Genomic DNA, 27,406 nt, shown 5'->3' on the forward strand with positions numbered 1-27,406 from the left:
AGATTGTTGAATCGACGCCTTTTAGTAATGACTAACTGCTTTTCCTGCTGGTGATCCCCCAGCTGAGCCATCTACTCAGGTAAACAGCACATCTATACTACCTATCTGAGACCACTGTCCTTCTAGGGTTTGATTTAGCATCACCAATATCTGATGTTATCATTTTAAAAAAGGGTTGGAGGGAAACTGTGTTGCTCAGTCAGCTAAGCGCTGGACTCTTGGTTTTGGCTCAGGTTATGATCTCATGGTTTTGGGAAAGAGCCCGGCATTGGCTCTGTGCTGAGTGCAGAGTCTGCTTTGGATTCTCTTTCCCTCCCCCTCTGCTTGTGCACTGTCTTGCTCTCTCTCAAATAAATAAATAAAATCTTTCCAAAAAAATGTTGGCAATTATTTATCTTCCCACTGAGTGAACCTCAAAACACACATAGCAAAGACCCTCCCTGGGTGAGTTGATAACAGGGGCTTTCTCTGACCTCTGTCCTCAAACCAAACCTGGATTTATTTCCTGTGTAAGAACATACGTTTGTTGCCCTCATTTCTGTACTTTAGGCTAGAAAGAAAGTTCTTACCTTCTTTGGTATTCTTTGGTATTCTTTACTATGAAACGCAAGGAGGCAGGAGCCTCTTTAACACACAGGTGTGACCTCCATCCTGTCTTTGGAGTTGGCTCAGGGATCCTTGGCTGATGCAGTTTCTTCCAGACCTACAGATCCGGTAAAGAAGGCCCAGGCTCAAGCTGGCATACCGTCTTCCAGAAACGCAGTAAGGACATCCACAGCTGTGGCCAAGCACTCAGGGCTCCCCGCCTCACAGCAATAGGCACCTCATGAACTCAATCAGATCAAGCCTTGCGAGGAGGATTTGAAAGGGGAGAGAGATTGCATAGTCAGGATGTCTCCCTCACACCTGGGCCTGATTCCTGAAGACAGTTTCTCCCCAGCACTCTCCTGCCCTAGCCCCAGAACTAAGCCTCTTACCCCCCCAGATTAGGAGGCTGTGTTTCTCAAGACACGTCTATGCAGCCTGAGCTCCTTAAGCCAGAAATGGAAGAGTGCTGACAACACAGGGCATGGGGCTCAGAGCTGCCGGGCACCAGAGGCCCCCCCTGCAGTTCCCCAGGACCCCAGGCACTCTTTCTTCTGGCTGGCTTTTCTCTGTTCACAAAAGTGATGGAACATCTTGCCTTTTCTTGTTTACTTTTCTTAAGACATAATGCAAAATATTAAAATATTAATCACTATTCCCAGACAGCTTACTTTTTCAATTAATCTAAGATGCTTATGTGTATGCTGGTAGGTACCATGGGAATCTGCAAAGAAATTTATACTTTATTTGCATCTATTTAGTAGGTTAAGCTTGTTATTGTTATTCAAATCCTCTTTATCCTTATGTATTCTTCCCCGGTTCAAAGATATCTATAAGTACAGATTTAGCAATTTATTCTTGGATTTCTGAACCTTTGCATTAGGTTTTGTAGTTCTGTGTTAAACATATGTTGAGTTACATAAAATTGCCATTATATAATTTTATATCTATAATACATGAAAGCTTATGTATGTTTTTCTTGGTAGAAATTTTATCAAAATAAAATATTATTCTGCCAAAATCCATTTTGGCTTGAATTCTCTTTTGTCTGATACTGACATTTTCACATTGACTCACTTTTGTTAGTGGTTGACTGCTAACATCCCCCCATTCTCTAAAAGTTAAAAGACTGATGCAATCCTGTATTATTGACAGTATGAGAAAAGGAGCCTTTCCTACACTACTAATGGGAATGTAAATTGTTTCACTTTGTCAGAATTAGTCGAGATTAAATTTTAATTGTGATTTATTAAATTATGTATTTTTTAGCTGAAAAACATGACATTCTTTAAAAAATATTTTTATTTGAATATAGTTGTACACAGGTGTACAACATAGTGATTCAACAACTCTGTACGTTATGCTGTGCTCACAAGGGTAGCTACCATCTGTCACCATACAATGCCTTTATGACAGGGGCACCTGGGGGGCTCAGTAGTTGAGTATCTGCCTTTGGCTCAGGGCGTGACCCCGGGGTCCTGGGATCGAGTTCCGCACTGGGCTCCCTATGGAGAGCCTGCTTCTCCCTCAGCGTGTGTCTGTCTCTCTCTCTGTGTTTTTCATAAATAAATAAAATCTTAAAAAAAATATATCACTGACTATATTCCCTATAATGTGGCTTTTCTTCTCGTGACTTATTCATTCCACTACTAGAAACTTGTATCTCCCACCCCTCTTCACTCACTTTGTCCATCCGCCCACCCCCTTCCTCTCTAGCAACCATCCGTTTGTTCTCAATATTTATAAGTCTGGTTCTGTTTACTCATTTTGTTCTTTATGTATGAGTGAAATTATATGGTATTTGTTTTTCTCAATATAACTTATTTCATTTAGTATAATACCCTCTGGGTCCATCTAATGTTGTCACAAATGGCACAATCACATCTTTTTATGGCTGTATAATATTCCATCAAATATATATACTGTAGCTTCCTTACCCATTCATCTATCCATAGATACTTAGGTTGCTCCTTTATCTTGGCTATTGTCAATAATGCTGCAATAAATACAGGAGTGAATATATCTTTTCAAATTAGTGTTTTCATTTTCTTTTGGGTTAATACCCAATAGTGGAATTATTGGTATTTCTATTTTCAACCTTTTGAGGAATCTTCATACTGTTTTCCACAGTGGCTGCACCAATTTACATTCCCACTAACAAAGCACAAGAGTTCCTTTTTCTCCATATTCTTGCCAACACTTGCTATTTTTTGTCTTTTTGCTTTTAGGCATTCTAACAGGTGTGAGGTGATATCTCATTGCGGTTTTGATTTGCATTTCCTGATAATTAGTGATATTGAGCATCTTTTCATGTGTCTGTTGCCCATCTCTCTTTTTTTGGGAAAATATCTATTCAGCAGTTCTGTCCATTTTTTAATTGGATTTTGTGTGTTGGGTTTTATGAGTTCTTTGTATATTTTGGATATTAACCCCTTGTTGGATATCTCATTTGCACATATCTTCTCCCATTTGGTGGGTTGTTGATAATTTCCTTTGTTGTGCAGGTTTTTATTTTGAAAATAGTTTATTTTTACTTTTGTTTCCCTTGCTTCGAGAGACGGATCTAGAAAAAAGTTGCTATGGTCAACATCAAAAAAGTTATTGTATATGATCTCTTATAGGATCTTTAAGACTCGATCCAGGTCTCACATTTAGGTCTTAAATCCATTTTTTAATTGATTTTTGTGTATGGTGTAAGAAAGTGGGCCAGTTTCATTCTTTTGTATGTAGCTGTACAGTTTTCCCAATACCATTTGTTGAAGAGACTGTCTTTTCCCCATTGTATATTCTTGCCTCCACCATCATAGATTAATTGACCAAATAAGTGTGGGTTTATTCCTGAGGCCCCTATTCTGTTCCACTGATATATGTGTCATTTTTATGTCAGGACCATACTGTTTTGGTTACTACGGCTTTGTAGTATATCTTGAAATCTGCAATTGTGATACCTCCAGTTTTGTTCTTCTTTTTCAAGATTGGCTATTTGTGGTCTTCCGTGGTCTCATAAAAATTTGTTCTATTTCTGTGAAAAATGCTGTTTAAATTCAATTACAAATTTGTAAAATGTAAACCCTTTAACCAGAAATTCCACTTTTAGGTATCTTAGGGAACTATACACCCACACAGAAAGTATATAAGGATTTTCATTACCATATTCTTTATGATCATGAAAAATTGGAAACAACTTAAAAATCTGTAAGTTGCAGAATGGTTAACGAATTTATAGTATATACAAGAGAGTCCTATGCCATCATTTAAAAATATATAGATCAATATCCTCTGCATTAAAAGATGTTCATATTTTTTATGTGAACAAGGCAAAACTTGCTGAAATGTATAATCTAACCTCATTGTGAAGAAAAATTCTATTTTATCAATTATGTTTTCTAATATCTGTATTAATGGTTTGACATCTTGGGGCCTTGCTGTCTCCCAGCAAAGCAACACCCTGCCCAGGGTTAACTGATTCTTACCTATGGCAAAGGTCTGTGCACTAGTCTTTCATATATAGGCCACCCAATACAGAGTCCACATCCCCCAACCATGGCCTTTAAGCACTTTACCACTCAGGGACACTATTCCCCTGCCCTAAGTACCCAGAACCACTATCAGACAACTTAGGGCAGCTCCTAAACTGTGGAGCTGATGAAATTATTCACACTAGACAATCCTAGACCTGTCTAGCCTGCTTACCCTGTGTCAACACACATTCCTTCCCTTGAACACCACAAAAATTCTCTTACTGACACACAGTTCCCTGCTCTCTCTGCCTGTGACCAATCTTGGTATTCTTTGCTATGGCCCTGCAGGCACCTGCTGTGTCCCTTTCCTCTTGGGAACTGTAACAATCTAATGGAAACTGTCCCCGACCTGTTAGCCTCACCAGACCTAAATAAAATCTACATTTTAAAACATATATGCATTAAAAAACTCTTCACAAATACAGATAACAGTTATCTTTAGGGAATGCTATTGGGGAGAGCGTAATCTATGAGTGAGGAAGACAGGCAAAGGATTGTACTATCTACTGTTCGATTTATTTATTTAAAGATTTTATTTATTTATTTTTGAGAGAGAGAGAAGGGGAGAACGAGTGCAGAGAGGGGCAGAGGGAACAGAGACTCTCAAGCAAACTCTACACTGAGCATGAGCCTGATGCAGGGCTTGATCTCGTGATCCTGAGATCATGATCTGAGCCGAAACCAAGAGCTGGATGCAAAACCAACTGAGCTACCCGGGTGCCCCTGATTGATTGATTTATCTTTTAAAGATTTAATTTATTTGAGAGAGAGCACATGAGTGGGCGGGAGGGACAGAGAGGAAGCCAACTCCTGCTGGTTCCATCCCACTTGTGAAGATCATGATCTAAGCTGAAATCAAGAGTTGGAGGCCCAACTGAGTGAGCCACTGAGGCACCCCTGATTTATTTTTAAAAGAGGTATATGTTACTTGTACACTTAAAAAATTAGATTCTTTAAAAACCAACCCTATCAATCTCTATACAACCACTGTAGGCCAAGCCATGTTAATTTTCTAAAAACACTTTTTTAAATTTTTATTTTTCAAAAATTTTAGAAGATTTTTATCTATTTATTTGACAGAAAGAGAGAGAGAGAGAGCGCACAAGCAGGGGGGAGCAGCAGTGGGAGAAGCAGGCTTCTCCTTACCTGTGCCCCCTCCCCCTCCACGTGGGGCTTGATGTAGGGCTCGATCCCAAAACCTTGGGATCAAGACCTGAGCTGAAGGCAGACACTTAACTGACTGAGCCACCCAGGCACCCCTAAAAACACTTTTTATTAAACATATTTCTGCCTTTAAGTTTTTTTTTTTTTCTTGTGGGGATGGAAAAAGGTTTTTTCTACCCTCTTAGGATCCCTCGCTGGGTCTGAGAATTAAACTGACAAAGATAGATTAACAGGAGAAAAACATATGCATTTATTCATTTATTCAGTTTAAGTTTCACATGACACGAGCGCCTTCATAAGGAAATGACCCAAAGAGACGGTTCTGTGCGTATTTGTGGGAGGTTTGGCACAGAGGAATATGATAGGTCGAGGAGTACGAGGTAATTATAGTGAACCAGAGAAAACTTAGTGAGAACTGTTCATTAGGATTCTTTAGGGGTTCCATTGTCTTCAGAGATAAAGATGCTCCATTCCTCCAGTTACAGGGAAGACTCCTTGGCAGGAGGGTTCTATTGACCTGTTTTCAGGAAGAAGGGCTAGGGAGAGGAAGTCAGACTGGCCTTCGTGCTTCTGCTGTTTTCCCAAATTCCTTCAGCTTAAAATATTCAATATGCCAATGTGCCATATTCTGAGGTAGTGTGTCCTATACTCCATAACCTCAGATAAGTGGAATGTGCAGTATTTGTCCTTCTGTGACTAGCTTGTTTCATTTAATATAATGCCCTCAAGGTTTATCCACACTGTCACCTATAGCAGAGTTTCCATCTCTTTTAAGGCTGAGTAATATCCATCATATACATACATTTTCTTTATCCATTCATCTGTGAACATTAAGGTTGTTTGCATATCTTGCAATCCATCTTAATTTCTTATCTGTTCTACAAAAATGTCAAGTTAACTGATTTTCACTTTTCCATTATCAGCCCCCATCAATGCACTCTTCATGATTACACAGAATGAACTTTTAAAAAAAATCGCTCATCAGCTCTTTGATTTCTGGATACTTTGGAGGAATAAATACCTGGAAAAACATGCCCACTATAAAACTAAAGATAATAAACAAGCATCTCTCTTAAATGTTGAATATTTAGCTGAGCTAGCAAGTAATGAAAAGGGATGAAGGGAATATAGGGAGGATGGGAAATAAAGAGAAGCTTGGGAGGGAAGCAGGCACGAGAGTCATGGCGGCCCCAGGACATCTGCTGGTCCCAGGAACTGAGAATCTTTGGTTCTTCGATACTTATGTTGGAAGATGGGAGATAAAAGGACATGGACATGGATGCACACAAGATGGAGTTAGAATATCAGCCTTTGCAGGGGCCAGTTCTCCTCTGTGAAGATGTGACCACAGGCTGGCCCTCATACAATATAAATTGAGGCTTCAATTTATACCGAATGTTCTAAGAAACCACAAGCTGAGAAATTAACAGACATAAATCTTTTCTGGGTGGTATACTGTCAATCCTGGCCTTCAGGATTTCCAGAGGAACACAATCCAAAACTACAGAACACCAGAGAAATCTCTATGAGGGAGGGTCAGTGAAAACAAACAGCAAAGTTGAGGACTTGCTGGTTGAATTTAGAAGCAGAGTATAAAATAAGTATGGGGATCCCTGGGTGGCGCAGCTGTTTAGCGCCTGCCTTTGGCCCAGGGCGCGATCCTGGAGACCCGGGATCGAATCCCACGTCGGGCTCCTGGTGCATGGAGCCTGCTTCTCCCTCTGCCTGTGTCTCTGCCTCTCTCTCTCTCTCTGTGACTATCATAAATAAATAAAAATTAAAAAAAAAGAAAAGTTTAAAATAAGTATGGGTTAAGAAGTTTAACAAAAACAAACAAACAAACCAAAGCAAGGAACAGATACTATCCAACAAAAATCCCAGCAGTTTGAAAAAGTAGCAAATAGCCCATCTAAAATAAAAATATCATCCTTGAGGGGCATCTGGCTGGCTCAGTCAGTAAAGCATGCAACTCTTGATCTGGTGGTTCTAAGTTCAAGCCCCATGCTGGATGCAGAGGTTACTTAAAATAAAATCTTTTAAAAAATAAATAAATAGGGATGCCTGAGTGGCTCAGTCCGTTAAGTGTCCTACTCTTGGTTTCAGCTCAGGTCGTGATCTCAAGCCCTGCATCAGGCTCTGTGCTCAGCAGGGAGTGTGCTTGAGGTTCCCTCTCCTTCTCTCTCTATCCCTCTGGCTCATGCTCTCTCTCTCTAAAATAAACAAACAAACAAGCATAATCAATCCTTGATATTAAAAACTCAATAGATCCACTGAAGAAATATTTGATTTTACAGAAAAAAATAAAGACATTACCTGGAATATGTCATCAAGAGAGAAATCTACCCCCTCCTATTTTTCTCCCCTCCAAAATACCAGAGGGCTGAGACAGAGGATAGAAAGCATGAAAACACATATGCTTGGGAGTTTAGGAGAGAAGACTTAAGAGAATATAGGACAGTCACAGAAGAGTAACTGAGCACTTTCCAAACTTGAATAAAAGAGATAAATTTGAAATCTGAAAAGCATAACAAATCCTAAGCAAGCTAAATAACAAGAAATCTACATCTAGACCCACTGTAGTGAAACCACAGGGCATAAGGAACACAGGTCTTAAAAACAACAGAAATTTAGATTACTTAAATCCCTCTCCTGCTGAAAAGTCCTCAATGCCTGGTTAAAATTAGGGTAATTCCCCAAATTTCCATCCAAAGGTCACGGTCTGTAGTCTAGAAAACAGGAATGGAAGTGACTAATAAGTAGAAGTTTCTAGTCTTCATCACAGTTCAACATGTCTGGCAAGAGTAAGCTACTCTTGATGTTTGATTTTTAAAAAGGGCGTTAGATGATGGAAATTTAACTATGTGGATCCAACACTGCCCAAGAAGACACATGACTGCTCTGGGCCACTAGTGAGGTATGTGCATTATGGTGAAGCGGGGTGACCAGCGCCTGGCTAACACTTCCCTCCACTCATTCCATTTTCCTTTGCTCTTGCTACTTCACTAAACAAAAACATCCCACTGATTCACTGTTCATGGATTTTAACCTTTTCTCACTTCATCCTCAGAGACGTTTCTTTCTTGTACGTGCGGGAAAACAAAAAGTCAAATTCTGCAACGCAGTTGTGCGCTCCTTTGAGTCCTGACATTTAAGCAACATCTGTGAGAGCTGCTTCCTCGGGACAGGTGTTCAGAACCACACAACTCTAGAGGCTGGAAGGAAGGGAAAACACAACATTAAATGTCTTGGAAAAAAATTTTTATTCTCCTTGCCAATAACTCTTTCAACATTTTATTAACTAATGAAAAGTGACAATCAGAAATAATTTGGTTTCATATTGCTTTCAAAAAGTGGTAAGAAAGTAGCTATTTAGAAAAAGGAGGCCTATCAGTTTTTATAAAGCAACACTAGACTCATTATGCAAAATGAGAATCCCATGGAAACACGTGATCAACGCTCAGACTAACAACACACTCAAACAGGCTCTACTCAACTACAGGCCTCCATTTTCTTTTAGAAGAACCTTTTCTCTCGCGCTCTTCCAGAAGCACTTCATAATAAGCAGAGGTCTTGCCAGCTCATTTCTTCAAGGCTGACGCATGACACCATTGCTACATGTTGTGGTGAGAAGAGGCTCGCCCTCTGAGTTGACCTCGTTGAGTTGTGCAAGTCAGGACAGACAAACTCAGAGAGGGTCAAGGCAAGCGACACATGGAAGCCAACGTGAGGCGTCCCTATAATCCGCTTTACCCACCCAAGCTGCAAAGTGATTCTGCTTCCCACTTCACAAGACTGGAAAGCTTAACGAGAATGATTCCATATTATTCCTGAAATAATACAATCCTCTCACTCTGTTTTGTTTTTTTAAAGTACAGCTAGCTCTTCAAAAATCTCATTTTTAAGACATCATCTGTAAGGGAAGAAAAATAAATGTACTTAATTCAAACACTGATTTTTAACACTGCCAGGATGCAAATGCCCAAAACACTGGGCCAGGTTTACAAGCTCCAGAAGACCCCGGCAATAGGGAAAACTGCCTAGGTTTGGCAAAAAGGACACCTGCTTTTTCTTCATGTCTTCCCACTCACTGATGGGCTCAGCAATGCCCGAAATAAACTCTGCAGGTGTCCTTTGCCTTCACTATCTGTCATCTTCTTAGGTTGCAAAGGTGCTGGCTTGTCTCGCTATTATTCTGAGGACATGCAAGTCTCCCCAGATATTCCCCCCTCTGTGTCAGTGAAGAGATAACACTTTGCCCTGAAAATAGGTTTGAATAAAGGACAAAGGGCACAGGGCATGAGAAGATTAGCTCTCCTACCAACAAATTCAAAATAAATATCTAACAGTGACATTCACCTGACACAAACTACAACCATTTGCCAGATGTCTGTCAGAAAATGTTCTGTATGTATAAATGTTAGAGATGTTACCATCTTCTGTGAGAAATACCAGCACACACCCACAGATGTCCCCGGATCAACAAACAACAAACTAGCAAAACTTTCACACATGGTTGAATCCACTCCTCTGCTTACTTACTTTTAACCCAGGTTTCTGATCCTAGTCATGTACTTCTCTGGGCTGGCAGCAGTCATCACTGTAGTATAAACTGTGTAGCTGTAAACCATGAGAGGAATTTTTATAGACACATCATTGTCTCCAATATTCCAAAGAGGAGGAAAAAATACCAAGCCCTTCCCTCACCCTTGGGACCCAGGAAAATAATACAAATAGAAGCCTGGATATGTCAGAATATTTAAATTTTTAAAATTTATTTATGATAGTCACACAGAGAGAGAGAGAGAGGCAGAGACACAGGCAGAGGGAGAAGCAGGCTCCATGCAGGGAGCCCGACGTGGGATTCGATCCCGGGTCTCCAGGGTCGCGCCCTGGGCCAAAGGCAGGCGCCAAACCGCTGCACCACCCAGGGATCCCCATGTCAGAATATTTAAAACTTATAATTCAAGTGATCACAGCGAGTCCTTCCTTTCTATTTTGACAACCCTGTGGAAGGCTAGGTTCAAATTGAAGATTCTCAGACTCCTCAGAATTTCACACCATGGCAATGAGGGCGAGCCAGCCATCGGCCCTCACCCCTTGCTCTGCCCTACACCACAAGTGGCATGTGTGTGGACACCTCAGACTTTGCATCGAGGCTTCAAGCACAACTCCAGGAAGAAGTCATTCCTTGGCCACCCACCAGGCATGGGATGTCCACAGTGGCTACCCACTGCCATTGGGAGAACACCACGGAGGACTGTGGACCACACGGGCCCTGGAAATAGCTTGGAGCTCTCGAGGCTCTGTACTTGGGCCAGATTCACTGGGCAAATGCTCCTGGTCCAGTGAGGGTTATATCATTTATATCAAGGGAGGGTTAGAGGAAGGCCAAAGTGGAACCTCGAAAGCTCAGGGTTGAAGTAAGGGGGCCTGTTCACTCAGATCTAAAGATGAAAAGCACACTGTAATTTATTCAACATACTGCATAGCAAGAAACCTGAACATGATCACACGTACATGCATGCACACACACTCAAACCCCTTTTCCTCACTCCATCTACCTCTTGTCCTGGACACTAGCTGGGATGCATGCTCAAAGCTTCTGGAGCTGGGTTGTTCAGGAATAGGAAGAATTAGTGGCCCAAACTGTACACCTGGCTGAAGTCAGCACTATGAGTGCATGCAGAGACTGTCCAAGGGCAATGGAGGTTCCCTGAATGAGGACTTCAGCTACTTATTTACCTTGGTCATAATTCTACTCTCCATTGTTATTTTAATATTTTCTCTGCTTGCAGCCACTTCAGACAATGTTCAATTGCAGGTGAGTGTAATCTTACAGCACAGCACGAGGGGGCAGCATAGAGCTTTTTTTTTTTTTTTTTTTTTTTAAGATTTTACTTATTTATTCATGAGAGACACATAGAGAGAGGCAGAGACACAGGCAGAGGGAGAAGCAGGCTCCCCGCAGGGAGCCCGATGTGGGACTGGATCCCTGATTCCAGGATCCCGCACTGGGTGAAAGGCAGACGCTCAACACTGAGCCACCCAGGTGTCCTACCTGTTGAGCTTTCTTTCTGTTAACTTCGCACAGTGAACAGCCTTAGTTGCCAGGAATCCTTACAAGCAAAAGGCCTGAGAGTCAGGGATCTGTGTTAATTCTGGCTTAGTGGTGATTATCCTTTAAATGCAGTTCTTTGGGGTGGCTCGGTCAGTGGACATTGGATTCTTGGTGGTGCTCAGGTCAAGATCTCAGGGTCCTGCGATCCAGCCCCACTCAGCTAGGAGTCCGCTTCCCCTCTCTCTCTCTCCCTCTCTCTGCCTCCTCACCCTACCACTGCTCCTGCACTCTCTAATAAACAAATCTTAAAAAAAAAAAATACAGTTCCTCTTGGGTTTTCAGTTACACAACAGAGAAAAATATCACTTGGTTAACTACTTATAATTTCTAACAGTTCTATTTCAACAAAACATTCATATGCCATTTAAACATTCATAGCCTTTAACTCAGTAACCCTACTTCTGGGAATTCAGCCAGGGAAAATAACCCAAAAGTGGGGAGTAGAGAGGGATGTACTAATATGTTTATTTCAGAGTCTTAATAGAGGAAAAATTAACAACTGGAGAATGCTTAACTCAATTATACAATATATTTCAATTGGCTTATATAGATGCAGTCCTATAATCAGACATAGCCTTAAGCACTCTGAACCCACCACGAGGAATTCATAAAGCCACTCACACACGTGCTTATGCACTCGACTGTGCACAAACAGACAAAGGCATCTACTGTATACTTGGAAATATTTTACAAATTATTTCTGTCTTGAGAAAGGGATTTAAATTTGATTTCACGCTGATAGTACTACTTAGACTCCGAATGCATTCATTTTCCCCTAGTAAATGTAAAGAACGTAAATTTTATTCCTAGCCCTAAAAAAAAAAAAAAAAGAAAGAGAGAAAAAAAATTAAAAAATTTTAATTTTAAAATTATAAGGGCTGTTCACAGCATGGGACTTGCTTTTAAAAGCATTCTTTTAAAAATATGAGAACTATTGGGGAACCTGGGTGCCTCAGTCAGTTAAGCATCTGTCTTCAGCTGAGGTCATAATCTCAGAGTCCTGGCTCAACTCATGATCTTAGGGTTCTGGAATCTCAAGCTCAGTAGGGAGTCTGCTTCTCACTCTCACTCTTCCCCTTTCTCCCTGCTTGTGCTTTCTCTTTCTCAAATAAATAAAATCTTTAAAAATATGTAAACAACTATTTTATTTGAATACTAATTTTTAAAAAGACATAGTCATCATTTATAATAATTATTTTAAAAACTGTAAGAACACATAAAAGAGAACACTCTTATTTTCAAAATGAATATTAGAAGGGCAAAATTGTGCCCTATCGGAAAGGATACAGTCAATTGTATGGTGGACCTGGCTCCTACAGGCTCGTGAGAGCTAACTGTTAAAGAAAGTTTAGAAGCCAATCACAAGCTTGAAATAGGCCGGGCAGAAGTATTTACATCATGGAAGGCAATAAATGCTACAACTCAAGGAGGGTCTCTGTTTTGTGTTTTGTGTCACTCCTGCCCCGGATCCCACCTGCCCCCAACCAAAGAGCTAGCTTACTAGCATAATACTGGGTCATTTGTTACCCAAGCAGCTCATTTGTTTGAGTGGCTAAGTACTGCCTCATTTGTTTTCCTGTATTGGCTTTTAGAATATTGTTTATAGAATAAATTTTTTAATGTTAATCTTTTTATCAGGCCACACTTACAGAAAAAGCTTTCGAAAGGACCATTGGAAGATATATTCCTATTATATTCCTATATATTCCTAATATATATAATATATATATTCCATAAAATGAAAAGAACACCACCAGTTTTGGGGCACCAGGGTGGCTCAGTAGGTTAAGCATCAGGTTGTGATTCCAGAGTCCTGGGATGGAGCCCGGCATCCAGCTTCCTGCTCAGTGGGGTGTCTGCTTCTCCCTCTGCCCTTCTCCCTGCTCTTGTTCTCTTTCTCTCTCAAATAAATTAAATCTTAAACACACACACACACACACACACCAGTTTTGTAAATGTCATAACCGCCCAGGAATCTTAAAGTACCTGTATACTAAAGTTATTCCACAGGCCATCAGGAAAAATGTTTTGTGTTTGTGTAAGAGAGGGTCATTTCAAAGAAAAAAAAAATCAACTGTGTATTTAAAACTAAAAATTGCTTGACAGGTTTTGTCTGTATTATACTATTTCCTGAAAAGGTCCATTTTGATATTCTTGCTTTGGAGAAAGCAGATATAAGAATGATAAGAAGGTAGGAAATGCTGGGTTTGGAAATTTACTGAAGTAAAAGGAGGAGATAAAAGTGTTTTGACCTCCAGATGCTTTCTCTTTCATTTTATTAAATTAAGCCCCACCTCACTAAGCAAAAGAAGGTGTCTGCACCCCTACAGAGCTGGTCCAAGGTGCAGATAAGGCAATGAAGTAGGACAATGAAGAGCATGCTGTTGGTCGAGTCAGCTTGCCTTTTCTGGTGACAGAGGACCTTCAGAGTTTCCTGTACAAGTGTTGTGGCTGCCTCTCAGGCTTATTTAATGTGACAGGAGTAGCTACGGCCCAGGGGTTCACATCAGAAGACCACATGGGTAAAACCCTGGGCTGTAGAGCTATGAAGCCACTGCTCACAGAATGCTACTATCCAGGGCACAGGCTAAGAGAGAAACAGTAATTTCCAAGTAGGGTGGTAGCAGAACGTCCCAGGAAGTTAAAGAGAAGCCAATGGTGTCTGAAGTTTAGTTCTAACAGAGTGAAATTAAGGCGCTCATAACCAGGGCAGGCAGTGCCAATACCAGACTGATTTAGGACGAATAAATCACTGCCCTCCTCCTTCTGTTTTTCTTCATGGACCTCTCACCTGCCTTATATTTGTTTATCTGCCCTACCTCTCCTCCTCCCCACTCCCAACCAGTGGAATGCTAGTCCCATGAGAGCAGGGATTTGTTCGGTTCCCTGCTGTACCCACAGCACCTTGAAAGCCTGACCTGTAGAGGCCCCCAGAACTCTGCTGAGCCGAAGAGTAGGAGCGTGAGTCCCCCAGTCTGGGACCATGTATGAACAGATGTGTTTAGCATGTCACTTACTTGAAGGTAGCCATGGCTACCTTCTTAAACTGCTCTGACCTCATCCTCCTGTCATCAGGGCTCCTGAGATGGAAGAAAACTCAGTGGGGGAGCTGACAGCAGACGGATTTTTCTCACAAGAGGAAAGAACTGCTGACAAGTTCTAGGCCTGGCTCACCAAATATGGGCCATGTGCTTTCTAGGCAGGTCACCTTCATACAAGATTCTGCACATTTCCTCATGTATTTATTCTTTCAACTGGTACTTTCTGAATAACTACTACGTGCTAGGCTCTATGCTGGTGTTGGGACAGAGCCGTGAATCTGACTGACCTGACCCTGTTTACTCTAGACTTCCAAGAATGACAGGAAGTGGTGACACAATGTAAGAGGTGTCCAAGTAGTGGAAGCAGTTGCTATAAAAGCCATAGCAGGGGAGCCACCCTCACCCAGGGCATCAGAGAAGCATCCCAGGGAGGTATCACATAAGCTGAGCCAAAGGGACAGAGGGAAGTCAGGCTGGTGAGAGTGGGGGTATTGGGCACGGGGGAGGGTAAGACAGTTCCAGCTCAATGGAATAGTTTGGCAAAGGCTTAGAGATGAAAGACAGCATGCTACATCAGAGCAGTGAGCAGAGTGTTCAGACACCCCCAAGGGTTCATGAAGACTCCCAAAGGTCTAGTTAAGGGGACCACTTTCCATTTCTTCAGCTTCCATAGCTGCTCCTTGCTCAAGCTGATTTGCACAAGAACGTCCTGTGGAAGAGCCTGCCCTTTCCACCTGCATCTTCAAAATCACTCTTCACTGCTTTTGGAAAGTTGGTTTTCTGCTCATCCATCCTGAATACTGCCGAGGCACAGTGCCAGCGATGGGAGTAAATTCTAACAAAAGAACAATTCAAAATACTAGTGTCTGCAAAAGTGCCATCAGTCAGCACCGTAAACCATCAACCCATGGCAGGACTCTGCGGACTTTCCCCTCACATATACATATTACTGTCAGGGGTGAGGTATTTAGAATCAAATTGGTTTGTTCTGAACTCAGCAAAATTATAAAGTGAGGCAACAGGAGTGATGGAACATCATTTTATGTCATCTATACCATCCTGCAACAGCGATCAAACAATCCGTTTCCTCTAACAGAATTCTGAGAAGAAAGCCAGGTGATGTAAGAGACACTGAAGGCAGTGGTGACTTACTTCATTCAGTTGGCAGAGTCAGGGTGAGACATGCACTTTATCTGTCTGGCTCAGGAAGTGATGGAAGTGGGCAGTGACGGCTAATGGGCATAGGATTTCTTTTTAGGGAAATGAAAATGTTCTAAAATTGATTGTAGAGATGGTTGCACAACTCTGACTATACTGAAAACCAGGAAGTTATCTACTTTTTTTTTTTTTTAAAGATTTTATTTATTTATTCATGAGAGACACACACAGAGAGAGAGGTAGAGACACAGGTGAGGGAGAAGCAGGCTCCACGCAGGGAGCCTGACGCGGGACTCGATCCCAGGTCTCCAGGATCAGGCCTTGGGCCCAAGGCGGCGCTAAACCGCTGAGCCACCCGGGATGCCCCGAAGTTTATACTATAAATGGATGAATGGTATGGTATGGGAATTGCATGGCACCACACCTCCACTAAAGGTACACCTGCCTTATGACCCAGCAATTCCACTCTTAAGCCCTTGCTCAGCTGAAACAGACATACATGTTTACCGAGAGCCTCGTACGAGAATTTCTACAGCAGGCTTATTCAGAACGGCCCAAGACTGCAAACAACACAATGTCTATCAACAGGAAAATGAATAAACTGTGGCATATTCATACAATGGAATATTCTTCCATAATGAAAACGAACGAGTGAGTGGTACAAACAACATGGGTGAATTTGAAAAGCATTAGGCGGAGTGAAGGAGTCTGTACTCTAGGATTTCCTTTAGATGTATTCTAAAACAGGCAAACTCATCTGTGGTGACAGAGGTCACAGAGTGGATTCCCGGAGGAGAGTATGAGAGGAGGTGAGAATTTGGCTACAAGGGAACAGGAGGGAAATGTCCAGGGACTTGGGACATTTGTTCTGTATCTTGTTTCATCAGTGCTTACACAGATGAATAAATGAACGTGTACAAGTGTCCAGATGCATTGAGCTACCTTCTTAAGATCTGTGCGTGTCATGGTATGTAAGTTATATCTAAAACATTTAAAAATCATTCTGGCGTGTAGGTTCCCCTTGATAGATTTAAATTCCAGTTTTATTTTTAAATGGCCATATTTGCAACACACTGGGTTTTTTGCAGCTTTAAAATCTTATGATAAGGGATCCCAGGGTGGCTCAGCAGTTTGGCACCTGCCTTCGGCCCAGGGCGTGATCCTGGAGACCCGGGATTGAGTCCCACATCGAGCTCCCTGCATGGAGCCTGCTTCTCCCTCTGCCTGTGTCTCCGCCTCTCTCTCTCTCTCTCAATGTGTCTCTCATGAGTAAATAAATAAAATCTTAAAAAAAAATCTTACGATGAAAAGTTTTAGAGGTCATCTGAAAAATGCATGAAGGCTACATAGTTTGTCAACAGCTTTAGGAAATTCCCAGGCAAAAAGTTTAGAAGAATTTTAAGTCCAGAGGGACTAAGATCATTTAGAGCAAGACCAAGAAGGGCCTTGCACCAAATGTGGTCAAATTACAGTTTACATGTATGTGGTCTGGAACTCTCTAAATAGGTCATGTAAAGCAAACTTTTTGTTCTGTGCAGAATTACTTTCTCATGTCTTTGTTTTGCTAATTTCAACATTTGCAAATGGTGATTCTAAAAGGAGGGTACATTTTTATCTGCAGAAAAGCCTACTGTTATATCTTATCTCAATCATTTATCAAGATAAGGCTATATATAGGCTAATGTCTACAATAGCCACACAGTGGAAGGAGCTACAATGTCCTTGACAGAAGAATGGATAAAGAAGATGTGGTCTATGTATACAGTGGAATATTACTCAGCCATTAGAAACGATGTATACGCACCATTTGCTTCGATGTGGATGGAACTGGAGGGTATTATGCTGAGTGAAGGAAGTCAGTGGGAGAAAGACAATCATCACATGGTTTCACTCATATGGGGAATATAAGAAATAGTGAAAGGGACTGTAAAGGAACGAGGGGGAAACTGAGTGGGGAAAAATTAGAGAGGGAGACAAACCATGAGAGACTCCTAACTCTGGGAAACAAAGGGTTGTGGAAGGAAAGGTGGGTGGGTGGTGGGGGGATAGGGTAGCTGGGTGATGGGCAATGAGGAGGGCAGTTGATGGAATGAGCACTGGGTGTTATACTATATGTTGACAAATTGAATTTAAATAAAAATAAATAAATTTTAAAAAATTATTTAAATAAAATATTGAAAAAAAAAGATTTAACACTATCGGCTAAAACTGTGGTCTATAACAAAGATTTTCTCCTTGACCATACTTAGGCTTGGGTCCTCTGAGGCCTTTTCTTGATAAGGCCTTAACTTGGGCTTATTAAGCTCTTGAACAAACAGTTCTCACACCTCAAGGCTCCACCCCTTGGGTTACCATCACCCCTCTTCCAGTGCCTGTCTGAGAAAATAAGGCTGCCCAAAGAATTTACTGTTTGTTCCAGCTAACACTTAAAGATAGGGCCTCTGTTTTCCAGTGTCTGCAGGAGGGTCGGAGGCTAATTTTGATAAGCACATTAGCAATCCCAGACAGGTTTTACACGGACAATCCCTCTTTTTCACTTTTTGTAATTTTTAACTTCTCCAACTCCACTGAGAGCCTATTGACACTCCTCTGTATTCCCTCATTCCTCCCCCATTTAAAAAAATATTTTATTTACTTATTCATGAGAGACACACAGAGAGAGGCAGAGATACAGGCAGAGGGAGAAGCAGGCTCCCTGTGGGGAACCCGATGCGGGACTTGATCCCAGGACCAGGGGATCACACCCTGGGCCAAAGGCAGATGCTCAACCAGTGAGCCACCCAGGCACCCCTCTCTCATTCTCCATTTAAAACACCTGGTTGCCTTTGTACAAATCAAAGTTGAGTTCTGTTCACACTGGACACTCTTCCCTACTACAATAGTATACGACTGATTAAAATCTGTCCCCACTACTTATTTCTTTTTATTGAGGTATGACGGACATATAACATTATGCTAGTTTCAGGCATACAATATTTGCATATGTTGCAAAATGCTCACCGCAGTAAGTCTGGTTAATATCTGTCACCATACATAATTACAATTTTTTTTCTGCATGAGAACTTTTAAGATCTACTCTTAAAATCACCATGCTGAACACTATATGCCCACAACTTATTTTATGACTGTAAATTTATAATTTATAACTATTTAACTCCTTTCCAGCTCTGTTTATCTTTGATACTTATTATCATGAAGGTTGATATGCATTTTGCAAACGCTTAGATGCTTATCCTTTTTAGGAGCTTCTTACATGAAAAATAACATTTTTAAATGAAAGGAAGCATTACAACAGGAGCACACAGAAGATGAAGTCAGGGTGTGAGGGGCTCAACAGTAAAAGTACTCACAGTACGGATAAGCCAGCTGATCGGATAGTGTCTCTGAAAAAGGGCAGCGATCACATTCTCCCACCACCAGCCTTTGTCTGCCGTGTTGAGGGAGAAACAAAGAATATATATGAATTCTTGCCCAAGTGCCACATTTTAAAGTTCCTTATATCTTATTTCTTCCCCATGGTACAAAATGATGGGAGAGGAAAGTTGGTGGATGAAGAGTGAGTTTACTGGCATCCAGCTTTCAAAGATAAAGCTTAAATTTCATGGCACCCATAGAAACATATAATTTATATATATACAAATTTCTAGGGATTGGGAAATATTCTGAAATATTCTGCATGTGTATCCATGAATGTTCTGTATAATATATATATATATGTATATATATATATATATCTTTTGTTCCTAGAAGCAATAATAATTATGTGAAAGTAAACAATTCTACTAATCATCCCAGGCAAAACAGAATTATGTAGCTATCAACAGAAGTGGCTCAATAAGGAGTAGGAAGACTAAGAGAATGTGTCTTTCAGAACTTTACATTTGATTTGGGCTCACATTTTTTTTTTTTAAATATGAGTTTACAGTCATTCTCCAAAATTATTTTTTAACATCTTAAAAAAATCTTTGTTGGGGATTTATCTCCAAAGAAATATATTCATCCAAGACATAAGCACTGAGCATCGACTATGTGCCATATTGTGATTTGGTCCAGATCCTTGGAATTTAACAGCAAAAAGGAGAAATTAGTGTGCCATTAAGCAAATAAAATTTTGATAACTATCATAAAGAAAATAAAACAGGATGATACAATTGCAAGTGATGACATTTTTGTCTTTTTGAGAGAAATGTTAAGGATAGCCTCTATGAGTTATAGACATTTGAGCTAAGATGGTCAGAACAGCCCAGACAGAAGGCGTTGGTTGGCAGGGCCCTAAGGCAGGGACAAACTTGGTAGATGTCAGAAAAAGAGACACTGGTGCCAGTGGAATGAGGAGGAGACAGGCATAAAATGAGGTGTAGGAGGCGGCCACAGAGAGTTCTCAGGTCAGAGTCAGGAATCTGGATTTGTTTTAAGGGAAATGGAAATTCAATGCAGGTTTTAAACAGGGGAACAACCTGATCATACTAGCTGCTGAGAAGAGAAAGAGGGCAGCCCGGGTGGCTCAGCAGTTTAGCGCCTGCCTTCGGCCTGGGGCGTGATCCTGGACCAGGATCGAGTCCCACATCAGGCTCCCAGCATGGAGCCTGCTTCTCTCTCTGCCCATGTCTCTGACTCTCTCTCTCTCTCTCAAGAATAAATAAATAAAATCTTAAAAAAAAAAAGAAAAAAAAAGAAGAGAAAGAATTATTGGAGGGTGAGACCAGATGAGCCACAACTATAGCAGTGTAGGTGTGACAGCAACTAGCCGAGCAGTGGAGGTGGACAGGATGGTCAGGGACAGCCTGGTTTTGGTGGTAGAACTAAGGTCCAGGGAATGAGGAGTCAAAAAATTCTCCTGGTACAATCAGTGCAGTAGAAAGGGGTGCCATATCCTGAGACACGGAAACCCAGGAGAGTAACAGGTGTGGGTAGAGGCAGAGTGAGGGCAAGAAAAAGGGAAAAGAAAAAAGCAAGAGACCTGCTTAAGCATGCAAAATGTGAGACACCTAGCAGCCATCAAAGTGGAGAGGCGGAGAAGGCGGCTGGGGCTCCAACGTGGGGCTTAGAGGTCGGGCCTGGAGATGTGACGACAGCAAGTGCTCCAAGGCCCTTACTCTGCCAGGCACCGCTCTGCTCCACATCCATGAACTGCTTCACCCTCACGGCAGCCATCGTCATCCCCTGCTTTCCAGGTACCTCGGGTGTGGTCGCCACGCTAGCAAGGGACAGCACCAACACTGAAACCAGGCAGGCTGGCTCCCGAGTCTGAGACCTTACCTGCCAGGTGGTTTGTTAAGCCTCCCCAAACTGTATGCAATTTGTTGATCCCCCTCCTATCCCTACCTTTTCCCAGGGGAGTCAGAGGCCTTGTAGGCACTCTCCATAAGGTCCAGAAACTTAATGAATATCTTATCTCAACCCAGACATGTTACCTTATTGTTCAGGCATTTTAACTTCATCTTAGCAGACTACGATATAATTGGTTTTCATTAATATAAGGATAAAATAAGTATTAAAGTAGCTTGAGGGGTGCCTGGGTGGCTCAGTCGATTAAACATCTGCCTTTGGCTCAGGTCATGATCCCAGGGTCCTGGGATGGAGCCCCACATTAGGCTCCCTGCTCAGTGAGGAGCCTGCTTTTCCCTCTTCCTCTGTGTGCTTAGTCTCTCTCATAAATAAATAAATAAATAAACAAATAAATAAATAAATAAATATTTTTTTAAAAAAAATCAGTTTGAGAAGTTAAGCATCTGACTCTTGATTCCGGCTCAGGTCATGATCTCAGTGTCCTGAGATCAAGCCTCACACTGGGCTCCATGCTGGGCAAGGAGCCTACTTAAGCTTCTCTCTCTCTCTCTCTCTCTCTTTCTCTCTCTCTCTTCCATTATTCATCTCCTCTCCCTCTCTTTTAAAAAAAAGAGGGGGGGCAGTTTGTCAGTATTCAAACTGTCACAGAAAAACTCAATTATTTTTAAGGATTTTTAAATTTTATGTATTTATTTTAGAGAGAAAGTGTGTGCACACAAGCAAGGAGAGGGGCTGAGGGAGGGGGAGAGAATCTCAATCAGACACCCCACTGAGCACAGACCCTCATGCAGAGTTCCATCTCCCAACCCCAAGATCATGACCTGAGCCAAAATCAAGAATCAGAGCTTAAACAACTGAGCCACCCAGGCGCCCCAACTCAGTTATATTTAAACTGTTTATATCTTAGGTTCTAGTAATCAGTTTGTTAAACAATTTAAGTCACAAAATGACTTAAAGCCCACAAAGTCCAGCTTTTACATATACACTTGTTTACAGACATTCTGTGTAAAACCTCAGTGACTGTCATGCTGTGGTTTGAGTACCATTGGTTGAGAATCAGTCTCACAACAGGGAGCTTGGGTGTCTCAGCTGATTTGGCATCTGACTCTTGATTTCAGCTCAGGTCAGGATCTCAGGCTGGTGGGATTGAGCCCCATGTACTGTTCCTCAGTCAGCGGGGAGTCTGCTGGAGGATTCTTTCTCCCTCTGCCCCTCCTCTGTTTGCTCTCTAAAATAAATAAATCTTTAAAAAAGAGATTCAGTCTCACCCACAGCTGACTTTTGAGAAAATGCTGAAGAAATCCATTAGGATAAAGAACTGATTACTGGCCACTGATCTATACTCAGCCAGCATCCTCCTGTTAAAGCCTTACGTAAAATGATAAGAACAGACCTAACCAAAGGAAACAACGTGAAGTCAATCAAGCGTTCATCTGATGACCAACACTAAACTTTGTCTTTCTCCTTAGCTCAGCTGCAAGTTCTTGAGGACAGAGACAAGGATCTGTGGACTTTCGGGTTTCCTACCACACCATGGAACTGACTGATATTCCCTGAGCTCTGGGAATGGCAGTGGGGTAGTATAACCAACAGAGCAACTGGGCCAGGACCAGGAGATCAGTTTGAGAACCACCTCTCCCACCTGCCAGCTGTCACTTCAGCTCCCAGCCTCAGCTTCCTCCATCAGAGTGAGGTTAACACTATCAGCCCTGCCTGACAGGACCGTTGTGAAAGTCTAGTGAGAAAACTCAGAACTAAGTCCACAGTACACTATAAAGTACTTTACAGCTGTTGCCTGTACAACGCCATCATGAACCTCTACACTGCTGTGACAGCCTCCTAACAGTCTTCTGCTTCCATGATACCCCAACACGACCCAATTTCTAAATAGCAGCCAAATTCATAACTAAAAATATAAATCAGGGGGTGCCTGAGTGGCTCAGTTGGTTAAGCATCTGCCTTGGGCTCAAGTCATGATCCCAGGGTCCTAGGATCAAGCCCACATCCAGCTCCCTGCTGGATGGAGAGCCTGCTTCTGCCTCTCTCTCTGCCTGCTGTTCCCCTTGCTTATGCTCTATCTCTCTTTCTCTCCAATGGATGAATTAAATCCTTAAAAAATAAAAAAAAAATGTAAATCAGATCTGTTCACTTTCTGGTCTAAAATCCTCCTCAGGCTTTCATGACACTTAAAATCCAAACTCCTTATCATGACCTCTGACTAGACTGGAAGTCCCTGCTACACGGTATGGTAGGTATTCATCTGTATGTTCTGTTGGGGGAGCAAATGAAGTACCTGGAGAGAACTGACCAGAAATATGGCTAAAAATGCTCAGGAATTTGTTTTGATTACCTTGTTCATTTCCAGAAACTGTAAACTTGTATGGACTCTGACCAGTCCATAATCCTACATAGCCAACAAACGTGGTTCCTGTGAATGCGACCTGAAATCAAGAGATAGGTATCATTTTGCCATTCCCACCAAATATACATTGAAATCATCTGTTTTGTCCCACTCGTGGAATTTTTTCTTATAAGTTCCAACATAATAAAAACTCTTAAAATCTTCTGAAAGGTTTAACCTGGAGGTTCCATTGATAGAAGTCAGTGGGTCGGTGATCTTGAATGGGAAAAAAGGCACATCTTTATTTTCACTCATTTCTAACTAAAACTTCACTTCCTCAGTAACAGAGGCACACAACAAATCCTGTAATCACAGCAGTGCCTATGACTCTGCCACCACAGACATAGCAGATACCTCCACATATATAATGGTATCATACTTATCTTGACATGGTATAATTATGCATCCTGAAATGCCATTCTTAACTTACCACTACCCTGAAACTACGGTAGTTATTAGATACACGGATTGTGTTGAGAAAAAGTGTAATATTGAATTCCAACATAACTGGGTTTTTTTGTAATCTATTCATTGTATGTGTTACAAAACATTCCGAGAAAGGATCATAGGCTTCATCGAAGGGGATCACGCCCAGAAAGATTGAGAAACTCTATCCTAAAAATAGCAAATGGGCTCTGACTAAAAACTTGTGTTGACTTGATTGTAAGAGATAAAGGTCATGCATCTTGTAAGTTCTGTGAGATAAGAGGAAGTGAGATTGTTTGGCAGTCATAATCATATTTAAATTTTCTATTTATTTATTTTAAAAATATATTTTATTTATTTATGCATGAGAGACAGAGATAGGCAGAGACACAGGCAGAGGGAGAAGCAGGCTGGAGCTCTGGATCACACCGTGACCCAAAGGTGTGGGTGGCTACCCAGGCGTCCCCATATTTAAATTTTAAATGTATCTCTTATGTAACCCTCATGGTTATCCCATGAGTTATAGGGATCACGCCCACTTTAAATTAAGGTAACGAGCTCCAATCACACTCTGGCAGTTACTGCAGATACCAGATTTCATTTTTAAAGAGATACTTAGAATAATGCCTGTTCAATAAAGGTTAACCAACATTTTTTATTTTCAGAAACAAACAGACCTGGGCTAATATTTTTCCTTAGAAAGCTATACCTTACATCTGTAATCGTTTTAATCATTTTTTTCTACCTCATCGGGTTGTAAAAATAATTTAAGGTGGCTAAACTACAAAGAAAAAAACGCAGTGGCCTTAGTTTTATAAATGACATTTTCCTGGCTCATTGAGGGCTTCCAGTGAATTCTCCCCATTTCCATTCACGGCAGTAAAATGGGCATAATTCTACGTTGCTGCCAAAGCCTTTACAAAATGTAATTATATGAAGAAAAAAAAAGTAATTATACTGTCATTTTGTTCACATGATACACTGACGCTCATTTTAGGGTCACTCTTGAAAGGCTGAGCAAATTAAAGTTTGAAAATCAAAATCACATTGTAGTTTCCAAGATATTTTATACTACATAATTATAGATAATTCTGGGGTATAAGTTACAAGCTCTACCTTGCAGCTCTGAAAAACTGTATTTCTAAATGTCTGCACTTTCCAGTTGTCTCTGCCAGGTCAGTTAACATAAACCCTTAGCTGCAGCAGGAGGCTCTGAATCACCACTGAAGTCTGAGTTTGGGCGGGAGGGAAGAAAGCCAGTAAGAGGCCAAAGGCCTGGTTTTGTGGTGGTCTATGTCAGGCCTCCACCTCTCATCTGGAAAATGAGGATGAAAATGTTGATTTGCGCCCGCTTGGAGGGCCATGGTGAGGATCTAATGAGGAACGGTATGTGAAAATACGTTAAAAATTATGTACAATATTCAAGAATAAGAGATTAATTATGTTGTGGATAACTTCTTCCTAATTTAGCAAAAACAGTCTCGGCCATGAGCCCTCAGCAGAGAGACACTATTCAAGCGTACACTGCTGGATTTGGTAATAACTTGAGTACTGAGAGTCAAGCCACACCAGCAGGCTATTTCTCAGGGCCGCTCCAGGACACACAGGGACAAATAAAGCAGTAACAGGGCGAGTTCTAGAGAGAACTGTTGAAATAATTTATTTTTACTGCATTTATTCCTTTGTCAACTTAAAGGATTTTTGCTTTATTGTAGATAATGGAGGAAAGCACAAAGCTGCCAATGAAAAGGATTACTGTCCCATCATCCAGTAAGAATTGCTAACATTTCAGCAGATTTCCTTTTAGAACACAGCATGCATGGATATTCTGTCGTTGTTACCATTTAAAACCGTTTTTTAAATAATTCTTCAGCTATAAACCAAATTGTTAACAGTGGAGAAGTAAAGGAATCAAATGAGAAAATGAGAAACTTTCGCCTTAAGTATTTCTGTATAGTTTTAATTTTTTATGAGAAAAAGTTGTTTGTAAAACCAGATGACCAAGTAAGTATTGAATAAATGAGTTTGCAGCATTTGTGACTCAGCCCCTAAATGCAAAGAACATATGAAATATAGTCCTTATCCTTAAAGTGTCCCCCAAAGCCAAAATCTGGCTTTAGCATGCTGTTTCATGGCAATAACATGCTTTGTGTATTGAATGAACATCGATTAAAGCTGTCTCTCCAGATGCTTACACAGAAATATGAAAATAGTACATATTAGGTTACATTTTTATGATGAGAGTAAAATGATCTCAATATATTTTTTAAAGATCATACTTAAGAGAGTGCTTATAGAATGAAGGACCATTTATTAATTTATCAAGCATTTATCATATGCTTTGCATAGATTACTTCATGTAACCTGTATAGCTACCTCCATAAAGTAATGATTAACCTGAGCTGTCACCTGCAAAATGTGTCTGAGTAATTTCCCACATTCTTGCAGGAAGTAAGTGACAGAAGCAGAATTCAAACCCAGGACTGTCAGACTTCAAAGCTGGCCATTTCTAGTCATTCCACCATGCAGCCCCTCCCTATTCCAGAAGCAGTCTCAATATGGGAAAGCAGAGAAAGAATTGACTCACCAGGATAAGTGGGTGACTGAGAGTTCCCTAAGGAAAATTAATTGCTTTCTCTAAGTACATACTCCACAATAATAAATGACCCTTCTTTCTATGAGCAAAATGGACATAAACCTCTCTTGCAGTTTTGTGTTTTCAGGAGTTGATGTTTTCTGTACCTTAAAGTGATAACACACTTAAGCAGCAGGCCATCCTAGTGATTGCTAACTTTGGTTAGCAAGTCTCTCTGATTTCTGAATCTTATAGTGTACAACTATACCTGCCCATTCTTTATGAATTGCACATCCACGGTCAGCTTGTTCAAGAAATTTTCAAAAGGATAATCCAGATTCCAGCCATGGTAAATGTGGCCTCTGGAGTCTTGAGCCACGATACTGGTGCAGAATCTGAGAGAAGAGAAAAGTACAATATGAATGAATGAGAAACGTAAGAAAAAGGGAAATGAGTTTTTCATTTAAGAAATAAAGCCTTGGGCAGCCCCTGTGGTGTAGCGGTTTAGCGCCTCCTGCAGCCCGGGGTGTGATCCTGGAGGCCTAGGATGGAGTCCCACGTCAGGCTCCCTGCATGGGGCCTGCTTCTCCCTCTGCCTGTGTCTCTGCCTCTCTCTCTCTCTCTCTCTCTGTGTCTCTATGAATAAATAAATAAAAATCTTAAAAAAAAGAAAAGAAATAAAGCCTTAAAGTAAAATAAGTCTTCTCCTTATAATGGGTACATATGATAGGTGATCCTTGTGCAAGAATATGGATTCACAATTCAAGATGAAAAGGCATCTGGGTGGCTCAGTGGTTGAGCGTTTGTCTTTGGCTCAGGTCATGATCCCTGGTCCTGGGATTGAGTCTTGCATCAGGCTCCCTGCAGGGAGCCTGCTCCTCCCTCTGCCGGTGTCTCCACCTCTCTCTCATTGTCTCTCATAAATTAAATAAATAAAATAAATAAATAAATAAATAAATAAATAAATAAATAAATAAATAAATAAATAATAAAATCTTTAAAAAAAGAAAAGCACAACTGGACACAAACTCATGTGTTCATTCAGTATTATTAGACCGTTGCCCTCAGCACACCTGGCACTGAACACCTACTGAAAGAGAATTTCATCCTAAATTTAAATCTGAAACG

General features: G+C 41.1%; 1 protein-coding gene across 3 annotated transcripts; it reads right to left on the reverse strand.

Annotated features, from left to right (window-relative positions):
- Positions 1-345: 345 nt before the first annotated feature.
- Positions 346-27,290, reverse strand: NAAA (N-acylethanolamine acid amidase). Of its 3 annotated transcripts, XR_013371067.1 has the most exons (6): positions 26,547-27,290; positions 23,227-23,317; positions 18,938-19,014; positions 9,810-9,887; positions 8,317-8,482; positions 346-847 (listed from the first exon to the last, which is right to left on the reverse strand). XR_013371067.1 is itself a non-coding variant. In XM_077882514.1 (5 exons), exons 1-4 carry the CDS (start codon positions 26,739-26,741, stop codon positions 9,831-9,833), a joined length of 420 nt encoding a protein of 139 aa, XP_077738640.1. In that variant the 5' UTR covers positions 26,742-27,290; the 3' UTR covers positions 3,869-8,482; positions 9,810-9,830. The 3 variants fall into 3 exon arrangements, 2 of the variants coding, with proteins under 2 accessions (XP_077738640.1, XP_077738641.1); XM_077882514.1 differs by lacking the exon at positions 346-847 and having other exon boundaries at positions 3,869-8,482; XM_077882515.1 differs by lacking the exons at positions 346-847; positions 8,317-8,482 and adding an exon at positions 8,521-9,180.
- Positions 27,291-27,406: the final 116 nt, after the last annotated feature.

This window comes from Canis aureus, chromosome 33 (assembly GCF_053574225.1).
Source record: "Canis aureus isolate CA01 chromosome 33, VMU_Caureus_v.1.0, whole genome shotgun sequence".
NCBI lineage: Eukaryota > Metazoa > Chordata > Mammalia > Carnivora > Canidae > Canis > Canis aureus.